This window comes from Leptomonas pyrrhocoris (assembly GCF_001293395.1).
Source record: "Leptomonas pyrrhocoris isolate H10 chromosome Unknown, whole genome shotgun sequence".
Classification (NCBI taxonomy): Eukaryota; Euglenozoa; class Kinetoplastea; order Trypanosomatida; family Trypanosomatidae; genus Leptomonas; species Leptomonas pyrrhocoris.
The window spans coordinates 1,748,633-1,766,030 of record NW_015438360.1 but is presented as its reverse complement, the minus strand read 5'-3'; the positions used below and the strand labels follow the sequence as shown (position 1 = coordinate 1,766,030).

Genomic DNA, 17,398 nt, shown 5'->3' with positions numbered 1-17,398 from the left:
CACATACGAAATAATATATATATATATATATATATATATATATATATATCAAATAGCAACCGAAGCACAAAAACGGCCTTTCTGTGAAGCTGGTCGAAGAGAGAGACAGACAGATGCGTTCGTCGCTGCACAGCCGTACGCCAACTATTACCGAAGGCGATTAATGAAAACAAAGAGAGAAGAGAATACAGGTAGCTAGCGCCAGGGAAGACTCGTTCGCACACGTCTGCAACTACCTCATCAACCCTCTGCGACGTTTCAGAGAACACGAAGGAGAAAGGTGAAGAGGAAAAGCAACATTGAAGCTCGCCCACTCCATCGACAACACTTCACTCTTTTGTATTTTTCCTCTACCGCCATTGTTGGCCAGAACGGACGATCGCAACGTGGGAGGAAACGAGTCGAAGCGGCGCAGGGAGAACATCGAAACGGAAGCAAAAACAAAAATGAGAAGAAAAAAAAAAAGAAAAGAGAACTAAAAGACAAAGATGGGGGCCAATCAACACGCCCCAATAACTATTCGCGCAGAGTTCACATCGAAGTGGGGGAGGGGCCATTTTTCCAACTCGTCATTCAATTGAAGACTTGACAAACTTCTACTCCCCTTTTGTTGATACTGCCGTGGTCGGTAGAGCAGGTCACATCGCCACTTCCGCCGGTGACAGCACGCCGAAAGCCCGTGGGCAAATCAGAACACAGAAAGAGGAAAAATGAAGGGATGGGGGCCCGTCGGGCATCCATCGCATGGATGGTGAACTTTTTCCCGCGTGTGCGCCTCAGGGAGATGAAAAGTGGAGAGTTATGACGTACGTTTTTGCCGTCTCTCTTCTCTTTTCCTACTTGCGCCTACCCGGCAGCATCTCCAAACAGCCGCGACCCTGCCCCATTCCGAGTGTGTGATTCGCTGACTACCTTCTCCGTCTCTTCCTTTCAAGCCGCCTCGCCCACTACTGCCTGCCATAAACAAAGGGACAGGCGAGGGGGTAGAACCCACACAGTGAAATGAAAAAGAAGCGTTTTGAGGCTACAGCTTCGGCGAGGCACGTGCCGTGAGGCAGATCAGACCCGGCAGCGCACGGCCCTCCAGCAGCTCCAAGAACGCCCCGCCTCCCGTACTCACGTGCGTGATGAAGTCGCGGTAGGCCGACGTTGCCGCCGCCGTCTCGCCACCGCCCACGATGGAGACGAGGTGCTTGTTCGTCTTGATCGACTCTCCAATCGCCTGCGTGCCGGCTGCAAAGTGCGCAAACTCGAAGACGCCGACGGGGCCGTTCCAAATAAGCGTGCGCGCCTCCGCCACGGCGCGCTGCACCAGCTCGATCGTCTTGGGGCCGTAGTCGAGCCCCATGTAATCCGCCGGGATATCCGCCGTCTTGGTCACCATCGGCTCCGCGTCGGCGAACTTCTTCGCGCAGCTGTGGTCCACCGGGAGGATGATGCGCACCTTTCGGGCCTTGGCCAGGTCCATCAGGTCGCGCGCGGTGTTGTGCAGGTCGACATCCCGCCCTTTCTCCCGCACGACGCGCTCCACCTTACTCAGGCCGATGGTGTGCCCCTGTGCCTCGAGGAAGGTGTAGGCCATCGCACCGCCAATCACCACCGTGTGGGCGAAGTTGAAGATAGAGGCGAGCACGTTGATCTTGTCCGACACCTTCGCGCCGCCCACGATGGCGACCAGCGGCTGCGCGGGATCGCGCATCACCATGCTGATGGCGTTGATCTCCTTCTCAATGAGGAAGCCCGTCACACCGGCGCCCAGCACACGCGGCACCCCCGTCATACTCGCCGTCATGCGGTGCACCGTACCGAAGGCGTCACACACGAAAATGTCGCAGAAGGATGCAAGTGCGACGGCGAGTCGGTTGCGCACGGCGGTGTTCTTGCTGTCCTCGCCCTTGTTGAAGCGCAGGTTCTCCAGCAGCATCACGTCGCCGTTCTTCATCTTCTCCACCTCCGGCTTCGCTCTGGCGCAGTCGCCGCAGAAGAGAACATCCTTGCCCACCAGCTCCTGCAGTCGAGGTAGGAGGCGCCGCAGCGATTGTTTCTCGTTCGGCGCCTTCGGTCGGCCCAGGTGCGACCCGATCACGACGCGGCCGCCGTCGCTCATAATTTTTGTAATCGTCGGCACGGCGGCGCGGATGCGGCTGTCATCGCGTATCGCGCCGGTTTCGCGGTCGAAGGGGACGTTGAAGTCGACACGCACAAAAACGGTGCGGTTGGCGAAGTTGAGGTCCGAGACGGAGAGCTTCGGCGTCAGGGCAGCGCGGATGTTCATGTGCACGCCGAACTCGTACACGCGAGGCAGGTTGATCGGCAGCACCGTCCACGCCACCATCGTCGCATGCGGATCGCGCGTCGTCTGGATCACCACCGGCACGTCCGTCGAGTTCGCCAATCGCGCCATCAGCGTCACCGTGTTGTCCTGCACATCCAGCGGGTGGGTCGGGACGAGAAACGTGATGCTCTTCCCTTTCACGTCATCCACCGACCACCCGAAGAACTTAACGGCGGGTTCGTTCATGTCGGTGACAACCATGTCATTGTCGCCAATTACTACAATGTCGCGCAGCGACTTGAAAATCATCAAAATCTTCGACTCCTCGAACATGATTGTGTCGGTGTTGTGGTGGTTTTGTCAAGTGTGCGAGGAAGAGAGCAAGAGCTATGAATTTTAAACAATTCGCGTGCTCGTAGACATATATATGGATTTGTGATCGGGGATGTGCGTGTGTGTATGTACAATGTTAAAAACAAAAATACGACTGCTTTAAGAAAGGAAAAGAAGACATAAAAATACCAGAATTTGTGCTACAGAAAACGAAGAGAGCAATGCAGGACAGCGTAACGAGCCAAACCAAACGCTGAAGACGCGCTACACTTCGACCAGTAGAGGAAAATACAACAGAAGAAAAAAAAAGAGAGAAGGCAGTGTTGAGGCGGCAGAGTCGTCTTCGCAGCAGCAGAGTTTACCTTTTCGAAGAAGAAGAAGCAAGAAGAATGCTTGTTGTGGGTTTTTATTCGTGTCGCATGGATTTGTGCTGGGAAACGGTAAATGTGAAGTTCGCTACGTGAACTATGTTTTCTTTTGCTGTTCAGTGAAACGTTGTGAATATAATAATGAAGATGTGCTTCTTGCGAAACGAAGGGAAAGAGAGGAAACAAAAGAGAAAAAAGCGACCTCTCCTTGGAGGAGCCGTCCTTCACCGCCTGCGTCTATCTTTTTTGGTGTTGATGTGTTGTATGTATGTGCTTCGATGCGGCAGTGTTTTGATGGGAAGAAAAGGCACAAGGACAACCGTAATGGCACGAGTAGGAGAAGGAAAAGTAAAGCACCACAACAGGGATCGTGGGAGTCGAAGAAAGAGTTGGTTTTTGGTACTCTAGCAGAGCGCGCAGGAAAGGCATTTCCATACAGCGCACAGAGATCGCAGTAACGTTTCAGAAACAAAAAGAAATTGAGTGGAGGAAAAGAGTGTGTTGAGCGAGTGACGAGGTGACGCTTTGTGTCGTTGAGCAGCACAACATTTTATGTTGAAAGCAAAGAGCACACGCAGCAGGAGGGGGAGGGGGGGAGCATCCCAGGCCTTTTATGATGTAGCAGTTTGTGATGACTGCCAAAACACAAAACGCAACATTCGAGGCTGCTGCGACGCCGCAGCCCTGTCGCGTTTGAAGCCACGGCGGAGAACGCTGCAGCAGAAGATGTGACCGCTACCTAGTCGGCTCCAACGCAAGAATTTTATTAGCGCACCTCCTCCTCTGTCTTCTCCCCCTGTGATCTATGGAGGGGCTGGTGCTTTACAAACGCGTATCGCTTTGATTCATTTTTTTCCTCTTGTCTCGATACACACAATGGAATAATTACTGAAGGGCAATTCAAATAAAGAAAACAGAAAACCTTCGTCTTTCCGTTTGGTAGCACGTTTACGTTGCAAGGAATAGAACTTTAGAAAAAGAAGCGAAAAAGAAAATACCGAAGGCAGGAGACAGAAAAGAGAAGAGAGACGAGAGAGCGACAAGGCACATCCTTTGAATACTCTTACGGGTATATAAAAACAAACAAAACAATAACAAACATAGACAACAGAAATTAAGCGCAGAGAACAGGAGGGGCGAACTCTAAAACATCCATAGAGCGATTAAACGGCATCGACAGAATCACACAAAAGCACAGCTACATATAAAAACAAAACCTAATGATAAAGGAAAAAACGGGAGAAAGACAGGCACCGCATCAATGCAGCTGAGAAGGAATCCAAATCAATGAAATAAAAACGAAAGGTCCGCAAAGGTAGCGAATAGCAAGAACAACATGAGCGTATATAGGAGAAATTTCAAAGAGAGAGAGGAAATAAAGGAAGGTGATCTCTCTTTTCGCAAGCTGCTTCGGCACGACCACTCGCATTTATATATTTGTTGTTTCTGTGCGTGTGCTTTTGGGCGCAGCCATAAGGAGAAAAAAAAAAGAAACACAACTCGAATGAATATCACAAGAAGCAAAAGAAAAAAAAGGAAGAAGAAAGCCAAAAGAAAGCGAAGAGAGCAAAGGAGACCACACCACACACACGCTGCACCTACCTTTCCCACTCTTCATAGAGGAACATTCATCTATGGGAAAGGAGCGGAGAAAGCACAGACGAAACGAGTAGGCGAGAGAGAGCAAACAAAAAAAAGGCTCAAACGCATTCTCACGCAACTGCAGAAACAAAACACAGTTATTGCAACAATATAACAAAAACAGTTCTAAGTCAGTCAGAAACAGAAACAGATGTAACTGCGACTTCAAAACGACGTCCATGAAAAAGCACACAGGAGAAGAAAAAAAAAGCGTTAAGAACTTGGTAGCATAAAAATACCTTGTTTGGTTTATTGAAATTTATTACCTTTTCTCTTCATCAACGTATACATCCGCGTCGTCTACCAACCCGGAGGAGGCGCAAAACAGCAAAACCAAAGCAAAACAAACAAAACAGAAAAGTGTAAGAACACAAGACGAGAACTTGAAAGAAAAAAAGATGGCTGACAGCAACAACCGGGAAAAAAGTAGTAGGAAAAAGGGCGTGATGGCGTCGTGGACGCGTTTTTGAAGAGCTCACGGAGTCGTTAAACGTGAGAAGAATGATTCTTCTTGGGTATTATTACTCTCTTTTTTTTTTTTGGCTGAACGATGGCGTTGCTCATTAAAGTTAAACAAATATCATGATCGATGCAAAAATGATGATAATAACATTTCTATGAAACAAATAGAGAGAGTTTCCCTTCATTCTCACTGGCTTTGTGACGCACAGATATATATAAGAAATAGAGGACAGATATTGCCATAAGACAGAAGAGGAAACACGAGAGACATGCTGAAACACCGCACACGGAAGCAGTACCCGAAGCAGCCTGCCGAGTCAGAGTCGCGAGAAGCTAGAGTCTGACCACTTTGGGGTTGACGGTCATCAAAATATATATAATTATTATTATTACTGACCACGCCTCTCGCTTCCTGCATTCGCAGGACATCGTACGCACAACGACGATGGAGAAAACATTCATATATATGTATGTGCATCATACATTAGTATCTACGACCGAGAAAGAGAAAAACATGTTTATTCGCGTTTTTTTTTTTGGGGGGGGGGAGTGAGCGAAAGAAAAAAAGAACTAAACCGACAACGTTGGTTGCCGAGAAACGATGACGTCAAAAACAGGGCGCCAGGGAAACAAAATTATAAAGAAAAAAAACCCGAGTGCGGAACGTGCGAATATCTAAAAGCAATGAGAACACACCAAAGTGATATCGAAGGAAATTTTTGGGAGGTACGTGTTGCACTACACTAATTCAGGAAAGACAGAGTATGAAAAGAGAACGAAACCATTAATAAAAACATGGAAGTCAGCGCTTCGTGAAAGCGATCAAAATTTTCCCTGCCAACGCAACAAGGACAACGAGTCGGAGACCAACTAAAAGAAAAAAAAAGAGAATCAACGATGTAACGAGCAGATAAAGTCAAATCAACCGAAATGCCTGTGAAGTTTATCAGAAAAAAAAGGACGTATAATAATCAAATAACACCGTTCAACTCAGCGCATGATTTCGACAACCTCGATGCAGCGCGGCACATAAATAATAATAAAGAAAGAAACTCGTTCATGGTGAAATATATAGATATATATATATAGATATATGTAAGGAGAAAGACGGAGAACCGACTTCAAAGACACACACACACACAATACGGAACGAAAAGAAACGTAGAAGCAGCAAAAGCGCGCCGAAGAAGAAATGTTTACTATTCGTAGAGAAAAACACGCTGCGGGCAAATGATTCGTTTTTCCTTTTCAAAACGACTCAATAAGGCAAAAAAAAAAAGCAAAATAATAAGGAAAAAAAGGTGAGAAAAACTGTAGCAGCAAACTACAAGGTGGCGTGTTTATTTTGATTTTGATTTTGTTATACAACTTCACATCAACAACGTCATCCAAACGGATGAGTATCTACAAGGGGGGGGGGGGAAGGATAAGGAAAAGCACAGCGACCCCACACAAGCGCGGTTCAATAAAACAGCGATTTATCAAGCACAAGAAGAAAGCAGTTACCCCAAGAGGCGAGAAGGAGAGAAAAGAAACGCAACAAAGGTTGGGTTGAAGGAATAACACGCCTGTCTCGCGAGAGAGAGAGAGAGAGAGGAACAGCAAAAACAAAAAGAAAAAGAAAAAGGAAAAAGAATTTCGGAAGTCACAAAAATCAAACACCATTAAAAAACGCACCAATCGAGAACGACGAAGCAGACAAGAAGCAAGTAAGATGCCATGCGAGAAAAGAAAAGGAGCAACAGAGAGACGCAAAAACGATGCGGGGTAGGAAAGGGTTGGGGGAATAGCTGTAGAAGGCAGATCACAAAGACTTGCGAAAGGGAAAAATAAAACAATAAAAAAAGAATCAACCGCAGTGAACGCGTTGTGCACACTTCCGTGGAGACAGGGAAAAACAAACCCACACATCCTTTGTCAGCAACGTTGTCGAACGCATGAGTGAATGAGCAGAAACATGGAAAGAAAAACAAAGGCAAGAAAATGAAAAAGAAAAGAGGCGACCGAAGCAACAGAAGAGAGGAGAAGCCGATATTTGAAAGAAGAACACGTGAGCGGAAGAGATAGTGAGAGAGAAAACAGAAGAATTCATTTGATGGAACTGAAGCGAGTAAGGAAAAAGGAGCTGAGGTGAGAGATGAACAACGCGAGCTGGAGAGCCGTCGCGGTGAACAAGGAGCTTAGAATATTCGAGAGAAGACAAAAAAAAGCTAATTTGGAAGTGTGTGAGTGTGTTTAGTAGCGTGGGACGTGCATGACCACTTTGAATATATAAAACAAGGCAAAGGTATGGAGTGCGGATGACGTGTATTCTATTCGCACCGATTGACCTCACTTGCTAAGGAGCCACTCACACTCGAAAGCTACCGTCACCCATCAACGCACGCGGTCAGCATCCACGTCGTCCACCACCAGCAGTCTAGCTTGCAACGAGCAGCACGATTTCCGTTTCCACATTTCTCTACGCCGTCCCAAGGGCGAGTGCATCACACGTCCATCCGGCCTCACCCCGTGCCGCGCTGTTCGAGCAGTTTCTTCGTTTTCTTTCGTTGCCCTCTCTGGGGCCTCGAGCAGCAACACTCAGCGCGTCGCCGGTCTTCTCCGCACGGCTTTCGTCCCGCACAAATGCACGCCAAACTCGAGGGAAACTACGCGAAGAAAGAATCCGTTCCCGTCGAAGTCGACGGCGGCTCGCTGCTCAGAAAGCGGTCTGCAGCACCGTGAAGGTGCCATCCGCCTTGACCAGGATGAAGCGAGGAGCGGAGTTGTCGACAGCTGCTGCGGTGTTGTTGCGGTGCGAGGTCACCTGCGACTCCGCCAGGTAGAGCACCGTGTTCTTCGACTGAGGGAAGGCCTGTTGCTGCGTATGCGGGCTGCCGGAAGAGAGGACGGAGTACGTCGGCCGCGTGCCATTCGGCTGTTCGGTGGTGATCATCTGCGTTGGCGAGGTGGCGTTGGTGGGGAGGGCGTAGGCGATGGAGTAGCCGTGGGGCAGCTGGTTGGCCGCGGTAGCGGAGCTCTCACGTGGTGGGGTGGCCGTGGCAGCGGAGCGAGGCTGCGCGAGCAGGTAGACTGTCTGCTGCTGCTGCTGCTGTTGGGCCTTTTGTGGCTGCTGCTGCCGAAACTGGCACTGCAGCTGCTGTGTGGGCGACTGTGCCGGTTGCCTTTGCAGCTGTGACGGCTGTTGTTGAGGCGGCGTGTGAGTCGGCTTCGCTTGCAGATAGTAGTGCTGCTGAGGCTGCTGGTACGGAGCGTCGTGCTGGGACTGCGGTTGAGGCGTTATCTGCTGCTGCTGCTGCTGCTGCTGTACCTGCAGCTGGGCACGGAACTGTTGTAGTTGCTGCTGCTGCTGCTGCTGTTGCTGCTGCAGTGAGCGCGGCGCAGGCGGCACCACCCGGCTCTGCGCATTGAGAGCCGTCGAGGTCGCCACCGTAGTCACGGCTGCTGCTGTGGCGGCCACCGTCTTCGTTTCGTACTGCGGCGGGGCTGCTGTCGCGGTCGGGTTGGCCGCTGAGAGCGTCGTCGTCGGATGAAATTTGGACAATACCGCGACGGCGTGCTCCACGGCCGGCACATTCACCTCACGGCTGCGCGGCAGCGGCGCTTCAACGGGGTGCACCGTCGCCTCGGCGCGCGTCGCCAGCGTGCCCGTGCCCATCGGCAGCTGCGGCAGGCCGGCGCTCGAGAAGCGACCCGCGGTGGCATTCGTCGCTGCCGGCGTCGGGGTGGGCGTGGTGGGGGAGGCGATTGCGGTGGAGGAGGCGGTGTAACGCGGCGGCGCCGTCGGGGTGATGGCCGGCACCCCGTCCGACTCTCTGCGGAATTGCCCGTACATGCTGGACGGTGTCGACGAGGATGGCGACGACGTCGGGGCCGCGGCGGGGGAGATTGGCGCCGGCGAGGAGCAGCTGAGCGAGGACAGGCTCGTCACGCTCCGCGGCGGTGGGTTTTGGATGACGGGGTGCGAAATGGAGTACTTGCCCACCACCGCCATTGGCTGGGTGGTCTGCGTGGGAGTCGACGGGGCCGTGTACTTGTGCACGGGTGCGGGGCTCTCCGTACTGCAGGCGACGGTGTGGCGTGCGTTAGCGACGCTGCGGGGCTGCGGGGGGAGCGGCGCGGCAGGTTGTTGCTGCGGAGGCCGCTGCGGTGACTGCGGGGGTTGCTGACTCTGCGAAGCGAAGACGGACATCGGCATCTGCGGCGTGTTCTGCGGTAGTGTTGGAGACTGGTGTAGTGGGCGATTGTACTGGAGCTGCTGTGGCTGCTGTGGCTGCTGTGGCTGCTGTGGCTGTTGTGGGTATGGCTGTGGCGGGGTTGGCACAACACGCTGCTGCGACTGCTGCTGAGGTGGTGGCTTTGGGGCAGATTGAGTCTGAGGGGGCTGCACGGATGGCGGGTACGTCGGAGACGCCGTGGTGGTGCGCGTCGTAGGCGAAATCGCGGGGCGCTGCGTCGTGAGCGATGTAGCGGTGGCGGCCGTCGCCGTCGCCGCGCCTCCCCACGGCACCGGTGCGACGCCGCCGCCGCCGCTGCTGTCGGCGCTCACCCATTCCTTTGCGTCGGCACTCAGCGAGACGCCGGTGACGCTGTATGACGACGGCGAGGCGAGCGTGGAGAGGCCGTCGGTGCTGCTGGTATTGCCGGCCTCCTCCGACTTACGGCCTGAGTTCGGCGAGGAGGGCGAGGCGACCGTCGAGGCCGCCTTGTAATTCGCGACGTTGCCGCTGATGTAGAAGCCGTTGGACACGTCGACTCCCTTCGGTGCGACCTGCACCAACTCGTGCGAGAAGGGACAGCGGTCGCCCTTGTTGCAGCCACCCATGGCAAAGAAGGTGCAGATGGGACGGGGGGCAGCGGTGATAGCGCCGGCGTGCCACGCCCGGCCCATGGAAGACACAGGACTATCCATGCTGTCACGCAAGAAACAACACCAAAATGAAAGCAAAAAAAGAGAAGATCACGGTGTGGGTGATCACAACAAGAGTTCGAGAACAGGCAAAGATCCCGCAAAGCCCCTCTTTTTAACTTGAATTTGCAACAAGACTACCTACAACTGTTGAATAACGAAACAGAGAGAAAAAAAGAGGAACGCCAGTGTGATGTCCACCACAACACACCGAAGAAGGATAAAAAAGGAAGGAGCTCAAAACCCGCCAAGTCTGAACTGCACTGCTTTGTGCGTCGTTTCGTGCTGTGCGCAAGAAACAGTACGTCGGTCCGGCACAAGAAACCAAAATATGTGTAGCGCAAAAAGAATCCCCAGCAAACAAAAGAAGATGGAAACGCAAATCAGTGTAAAAAAAAAACCCACTAAACCGAGAACTTTCCCTTTATTCTCTGAAATATGATACACTTCTCTACAATGTTTGTGTCTGTCGTGCTTCTTTGTGCAGCAGTGATCAACAGCTTTTCTTTTCTTTTTTTAATGCCGGTACTGGAGCACAACGGAGCAATACTGACGGTGGTATTACGCAACAACACAGAGAGAAAAAAAAAAGGATAACTTACAGCTAATACAAAGAAATATATATACACCCACTTGTCGGAGAGACTCACTAAAAACCTCGACTGGGCAAGGGCAAAAATAAAAAGAATGTAAATGAATGAAAAAGGAAGGAGGGAAAAACTTACAGCAGAAGAGAGAAAAAAGAAAACCGTTACGGGAAAAAGAAGAAAAGAAAGTGTGTGTGTGCGATGACGTTCACTACAACACCGGTGACAACAGCAAACTAGAGAGAGCGAAAACAGCACTCATAAAATCCAACCTAAAGAAACAAACAGGAAGAAAAAAGGAAAGAAGAACACTCACCGATCAGAAAAGAAACATAATAATAACAGTAACAATAAATTGTTAGGAATGATACTAAGGGGAAAACAGGATGTAGTCACAACAAAGAATACAATAATACGTGCTCACGGGTCAATGCAGTCGAGACTCTTCGCTGGTGCCGCTGCTTGCGAGCGAGTACGCCTCAGCTCTGGGGATGTGAAAGTGTCGATGCGGTGATGCGTGCGAGAGCGTTTGCGTGCCGCGGCTGTCTCACGGGAGAACGCCTCCACGAATCTGCGTCACGTCACACCCAAACTAGAAAAAAGACCCGCGAGGTAAAACCGTGTTGTTTTTTACGCGACTTGTTCCTTCGCCTTTTCAACAACAACAACAACAGACTTTTCTTCAACTTTAGAAAAAAGAAAAGAGAAGAGAAAAAGAGAAAGAAAAAGAGAAGGGAGGTTTTTAACGGTGTATACACAAAACGAGGGAGGATAACAGTAACGAACAAGTAACAAAGGGAAAAAAAGAAACGGACTAAATCTGTTTATAAGGAAAAAACACACACACAATAGAAATAAAAGAATGAAAAAAAGCTGCGAGACACCAAGCGGTCCACAGCAGAAAGAAAGAAACACACAAGTTAGATTATATAGCAAGAAATCAGTGGCAACAACAAATGCCCAACCAACAACGATTTAGAGCCACAGAAACGCAAAACCAGAGAGAACAGAAAAAAAAGCAAATAAACAGGTGTTGTTGGGGTATAAGTAAAGCAAGACCGCACACACTCAGCTATGAGTGTGCTCAGCACCCGAGATGAAAACTAAAAAAAAAACACGACGCCCAAATCTTATGTTCAACGCTCAGTAATACCGCAGCAGAAATCTGTAAAACGTGTTTTGTTCCTTCGTTGAGCCAAGAGTGTAGAGGAACGCTTGCGAAAGACGACCACCAATACAGTCGAAAAGAAGGAAAAAAAGAGTTTACATAGATTAAAAAGGAAGCAAAGAAGAACGCAGGCACCTGAAGCACCTATGCAAAAGTTCCGGCCAGTGCGTGAACGAAGTGGAGGTGAAAGCGAGAAGAAGAGAGAGAGGAGAGAGAGGAGAGTAGCGATATACCTATGATCGGGTGTCCCCGAACATTTTTGCGTCAAGGAAGAAATGATTTCCTCGTATCATCTGGCAGATAAAGAGCGTGGAAACTCGAAGGCGCCTGTTTGAAAACATGAGGCGCCATCATAGCTATTTTGGATTTTACTCTGCGTAAGCGTCGTTGAGAATCTTGCATCATTGTGCAGTCGAAATTCGCGGCGGCGCGTCGATGAATTTTTATTTTTTCTTCTTAACTATGTGAGTCTTTTTCTTTTTCATAGTAAAATGTCTACTGTTGATTTTACAATCATCCGCGACGGTGGAAAACATGTCAACAATAACATCAGGAAGGAAAAAAGAAGTCCCGATGGGGAGAGACGCCCGAACAGAGGCACCGCTAAAGGTTGTGAAGGTAGCCGGAAGCTCGGCGTGAAGCAAACACACGCACATACCAGCACACAGAAACAAGGAAGAAAAGGCCAATATTAATTGAGCGCAGATGACCCGCTTCAACAGCGAGAAGGGAGAAAGGGGAGACAACAAGAATATGCCTCGTCAGCGCAGAAAAAATAAATATAGAGAAACATCGCCTTTTTCGTTGTTTCAAGAGAGGCTTAATAAACATCAGAGAGCAGCGCAAAATACCTTTTCCATAGAAGAAGAGAAAGGTTGAAATACATCAGGCTAATCAAGAGCCCATCACATCGATTCAAACTCCAAGTAAATTGGAAAACAAAAAAAATGAGAAACCGCAGAAAACGATAATGTCGAACGGACACAAACGAATGTAACGCTTTATTCTTACACCGAGAATCGCATTTGCGTAGTGCACACAAAGTGGAAAATAGAACAGAGAAAAAGAGAGGGATCGCCTTACGTTGAATGACACAGCAACACAGCTACAACGGAAAAAAAAAACACCCTTCCCCTCTACAAGCGCGCACGCTGCAGCATGAGGATGCAGAACTCGTTAAAGTAGATCCTATCCGACCCATTCGCGTAGCGGCGGAATAGGACATCGACCTCCTTCGGCGACGGCTCGAGCCCGAAGTGCTCCATCTGCCGGTACGTCTTCTTGAATGTCTCTCGGTCGAGGTAGCCTTTGTGGCGTATGTCGTACCGGTCAAACTGCTGCTGGAGGTCGGCGTCGAAGTAGACGCTGCTGCCGCGGCTGCCGTCCTGCGACGCGTGCAGTCCATCCAGTGCGGAGGGCTTCAGCGGCACCGCCATCGCCTTCCCTCCCGATGCGGCACGCCCACCGCTGATGCCGTAGGTGAGGGTCTTCGGCTGCGTCCGCATGGCTTCCTCCGCAAACGCTGTTCCGTTCAACGTCGCTTTGCCGTTCGGCGTGGACGCCGCAGCAGCGAGGCCGGCGGAGGCGCAGTGGACGTCGACGCCGGCCTCGGCCTCGTCCTCGTCCTCGATGTGCACACGCTCGTTCCACTCCAGCGCCCCATCGCTGCGGGGCCGCACAAACTGCTGCAGCACGTACTGGTACATCTCCTCCCCGTGCTGGGGGTCGTCGGCGTAGACGTGGGCGATACTGGTGTGCAGCACCGCGGGTGCGACGCGGCCGTCCCTGCCGCTCTGCGCGTGCAGGTTGCGGATGGCCTCGCTGATGCGCTGGAGGTCCTCGTCGGTGGCGGTGCTCAGGTTGCGCTCGCGGTGCGGGGCGGAGGCCGCCGTCGCGTCCGGTGCATTCGCCTGCCGCCAACTCGACACCTTCAACGACCGCCCAGCCGGAGAGGAGAGTGCGCCGGGGCCCTCAACGAAGCTGCGAATGAACTCTTCCAGCGAGATCCGCGCACCGTTGTTCGTCTCGGCGCCGACGACGATGGCGGTCATCACGGAGGTCAGCATCTCATTGTCCCAGCCTGGAAAAGCGTCGCGGAAGAGCGTCTTGAGCACGTTCACCATCTCCGACCGCGCCACGTAGCCGTCGCCGTCGCTGTCCAGGTCCTCGTACACGAGCACCAGCTTCTCTAGCTCGCCGGAGTTGTGCATCTCCTGCAACTTGTCGCAGGCCACCCGCACCCGCTCTTGCGCCACCGCTACGGGAATCTGCATCAACTGCACGTTAGACAAAAACCCACGAATGAAGTCCGTCACCGTCAGCCGACCGTGGCGGCTGCGAGCCGCCGTCATCATGATAAGGTCGCACAGGTCGCGGATTTGGTCCTTGTCTTCGACGCCGCGCCCCAGCGTGTCCCACAGAGCGTTGTAGAGGTCCTCCGCGTCGACGAAGCCGTCGTCGTTGCGGTCCAGCACCGCAAAGGCCTCCCTCAACACCGTCGTCTCCTCCTCCGTCAGCTGCCTCGCCGCACTCACGCAGTCAAAACTGGGTTCGAGGAAAGTGGCGGGCAGCACCCCCTGATCCTCCTGGTAACTGCGAATGAACTCCGAGAGAGACAAGACACCGTTTCGGTCGGCGTCTGCGCTCGCCATGACGACTGAAACGATCTCCTTGAAGTTTTCGCCGGTGAGGTCAGGGAACTTGGTCAGCAGGTGTTCCCGCAGCGCCGCCTCGAGCTCCTCGGCGTCCACCACACCGTCCTGATTCGCGTCGATGCGGCGGAAGTTGTCTTGCAGCGCAAAGATCTCCTCATCCGTCAGCCGCACCCGCACGCCAGAGACGCAGTTGTTGATCACCTCCGCCGGCACCACGCCGGGGCCGTCGGCGAACGCCGCCAGAAACTCTGTGAGGCTCAGCCGCCCATCTCCATCCCTGTCTGCAACGCCGAAGAGCGGCACCAAGTACTCCTGCAGCGGGTCGAACCGCTCCGGGCCAACACAGGCGGCCACCTGCGCCATCATCTCCTCCCTGCTCACGTAGCCGTCACTGTCCTTGTCCATGTAGATGAAGGCATCGCGTAGCATGTCGACCTCCTCGGGGGCGAGGGAGCGCAGAATGGCGGACACCTCCGGATCCACGCCGGCGTCCACCGCACTGCTCTGTAACTCTGATGTGAGCATGGCAACAAAGGAACAGGGAGGGAAGCGTGTCACGGCAGACGAAGCGCAAAGCGAAAAGAGAAAAGAGAAAAAGAGAGAAAGACAAAAAAGGAAACGAAGCAAAGGTACGTGTGAGAATTCCTCTATTTCCTGCAGCGGGCGTTGCACAGTTATCGGTGCCAGCGCAGTAAGAGAATGAAGAAAAAACGAATGAAAAAAAAAAAGAAGGACCAAGCACGAGCTGATCAGCCAGGTGAAGTTGCTCCTGTGATCAAAGCAGCGCAACGTTCGAAATGAATGTATTTGCTAGTTGTTGTTCTTGATGTTGTTCTTTGGTGCTGGCCAGTCGAGCCCTTCGCGAGGAGGCGGGCGAGGGGGCGGATGGGTAAAAGAGAAGAGGAGAAGAGGAGAAGAGGCGATGCAAGTGCAAAAGAAAAAGAGAGCGGCTCAGCCTCACATTTTCTTTTCTGAACGGCATAATAACGCTATTCGTTTTTGTTTGTTTAACGAAAGAGAAGCAGCATGAAGGGATCACCAACGCCTCACTTTGAAACATTCGTTTTCGGTAGTATTTTGTTTGTTTGGTTTTAATACAGCGGTGAGTAGGGCGGAGATCGATGAATGCGCCAAACGGCAGCGCAGGCTGTGAAGAAGGCGCAAACGGTAATACAATCGGAAAAAAAAACAGTGGACGCAAGTAAACGAAGCTGCACGTGGTGCACTTCACAAAGAAATGATGTGCGGCTCCTTCCTTTGTCCCCTCACAGGCAAAGCGTAAAAGCAGAAACAAAACGTAAGCCAAGCTTTGTTCATGTACTGCGGCGAGGTGCCACGTAATGGTCGTAGTAGTGCTTCATCCACGTATGCGCCAGCTCCAAGTCCACTTCGATGTGTTCGACTTCGTGGTCAATCACCTCCGGATCAAGCGGGGACGGGAAGAGGTGAATCAAGCACCCACCGTAGCGGTGACCGCAATCAAACTGGTGATCCACCACGTACTGCTCCTGCTTCGCGACGACGGAAAGCACAGCGAGACGCAGCTTGATGAATTGGTAAAGACACGGTTCGATGCGCTCGAGGGGCTCCTTTGGCTCTCCTTTCACCTGCGGCAGTCGGGCGTGGGGAATGCCGCGGTGTACGACGATGTCGCACAACAAGTACTGCTGTGAGGTGCGAAGCTGCTTCGTGACGATCAAGTCCACGCAGTCGCCGATATCTAGATACGGGGAGTGCATGAGCACTGGGTTGTAGGAGGTCGTACTGTACATACTCATACCCATGGCTTGCGCCACCTTCGAAATGCCGAGCGTGTAGCGGCGCTCGATGCCGCTGTAGTCGACGCCCTGCGGCATGCGGAGTGGTCGACTGCGGAGTTTATTACGCAGGAGCTGAGCCGTGAAGAGCTTCATCTTGCGCATGAGGAATATCTCATCCGCGATGTCCAGCTCGGAGCGGCCCGTCTTGATCGCGACGTACTTCACCCGCTCATCATCGTTGAACTCCTTGGGGAAGTAGTGGGTGTAGATGACATCCTTGAACGTCGGCACGTAGCGGCCGTCCACCGTCATCTCCTGCTTGTAGGGGAACCAGCGGAGGTGGCTCTCGGTTCGCGCGTTGGAGCCTTCCAGGTAGCCGTGGATGTGACGGGGAATGCTCTGCGAGGTGAGGGTGTTGCCGCTGCGGTCCATCATCTTCTTCCAATAGCGGGTGAGGGGGTTGTGCTCGAAGGCGGGGCTGTCCCACATGGACATACACCGCACCGACGACGAACGCATCGATAAAGGCGAATAAGCAAAAGAAATATGTACTTATATGTTTGCGGAGACCACAATCCGCAAAAACTTGCGCAGTCGCTCGAAGAAAAAAGAAGGAAAAATCCTCACCACAGATAAAAAGGCTTCTTGTTGAGTCAGCGCGCCCCGCTGGTACGATGGGGCAAAGAGCAGAGTGGCCGGTAGCTACAAATACGTTTCCTTCGCAGTCCTCTGCTGCTTTAAAGCAAGATGGCAGTAGCGAATTGAAAGACAAAGGAGCCGATAGTTGACACAGAGAGAAAGAAAAAGATGAAGAGCAAAGAGATGAGAAGGGAAGAATCTCTGAACGTTGCGAAGGCGTGAAACCCCTTGAGACGAGCATGCGACAAAAGAGGCACTTGTTTGTCAGCGCAGCTGATCGGTCTAGACGGGGCGGAGCAGCTCCGCAAGAAATTGAGAGGCATCGCAAGCAACGTCGTGTGCTTCCCCCTGCGTGGAATGGTATAGGAACGAGAAGAGAGGCACAGGTGTGAAGTCCCAAGTGCATCAAGCGGGGTTTTGCCCATGACGAGATATCCGAGATAGGCGGCTGACACCTCACCAAAAACATTCACCGCATACACATCTTATTCGGCACGTAATGAACGTGCTTGTTCTTCTTGTTGTTGGATTGTTTTTTTTTTTATTATTAAAGAGTAAAGAAATGATAAAGAACATTTACCGTAATGGGCTAAATGAGAAAG

General features: G+C 51.8%; 4 protein-coding genes across 5 annotated transcripts; all 4 read right to left on the bottom strand.

The window, feature by feature from the left end:
• Positions 1-1,024: 1,024 nt before the first annotated feature.
• ABB37_03094 (putative mitochondrial PAS-domain containing phosphoglycerate kinase) lies at positions 1,025-3,382 on the bottom strand (the record flags this gene model as incomplete). 2 transcript variants are annotated; one of them, XM_015800317.1, is made up of 1 exon in its annotated part: positions 1,025-3,382. In XM_015800317.1, exon 1 carries the CDS (start codon positions 2,606-2,608, stop codon positions 1,025-1,027), a length of 1,584 nt encoding a protein of 527 aa, XP_015661919.1. In that variant the 5' UTR covers positions 2,609-3,382. The 2 variants fall into 2 exon arrangements, with proteins under 2 accessions (XP_015661919.1, XP_015661920.1); XM_015800318.1 differs by having other exon boundaries at positions 1,025-3,251.
• A 4,395-nt stretch (positions 3,383-7,777) lies between these two features.
• Positions 7,778-11,889, bottom strand: ABB37_03093 (hypothetical protein; the record flags this gene model as incomplete). The annotated part of the gene is made up of 1 exon (XM_015800316.1): positions 7,778-11,889. Exon 1 carries the CDS (start codon positions 9,989-9,991, stop codon positions 7,778-7,780), a length of 2,214 nt encoding a protein of 737 aa, XP_015661918.1. The 5' UTR covers positions 9,992-11,889.
• A 990-nt stretch (positions 11,890-12,879) lies between these two features.
• On the bottom strand, positions 12,880-15,256 carry ABB37_03092 (putative calmodulin-related protein; the record flags this gene model as incomplete). The annotated part of the gene is made up of 1 exon (XM_015800315.1): positions 12,880-15,256. Exon 1 carries the CDS (start codon positions 14,920-14,922, stop codon positions 12,880-12,882), a length of 2,043 nt encoding a protein of 680 aa, XP_015661917.1. The 5' UTR covers positions 14,923-15,256.
• A 454-nt stretch (positions 15,257-15,710) lies between these two features.
• Positions 15,711-16,676, bottom strand: ABB37_03091 (putative mitochondrial hypothetical protein; the record flags this gene model as incomplete). The annotated part of the gene is made up of 1 exon (XM_015800314.1): positions 15,711-16,676. The coding sequence occupies one exon, from the start codon at positions 16,674-16,676 to the stop codon at positions 15,711-15,713; it is 966 nt and encodes a 321-aa protein (XP_015661916.1).
• Positions 16,677-17,398: the final 722 nt, after the last annotated feature.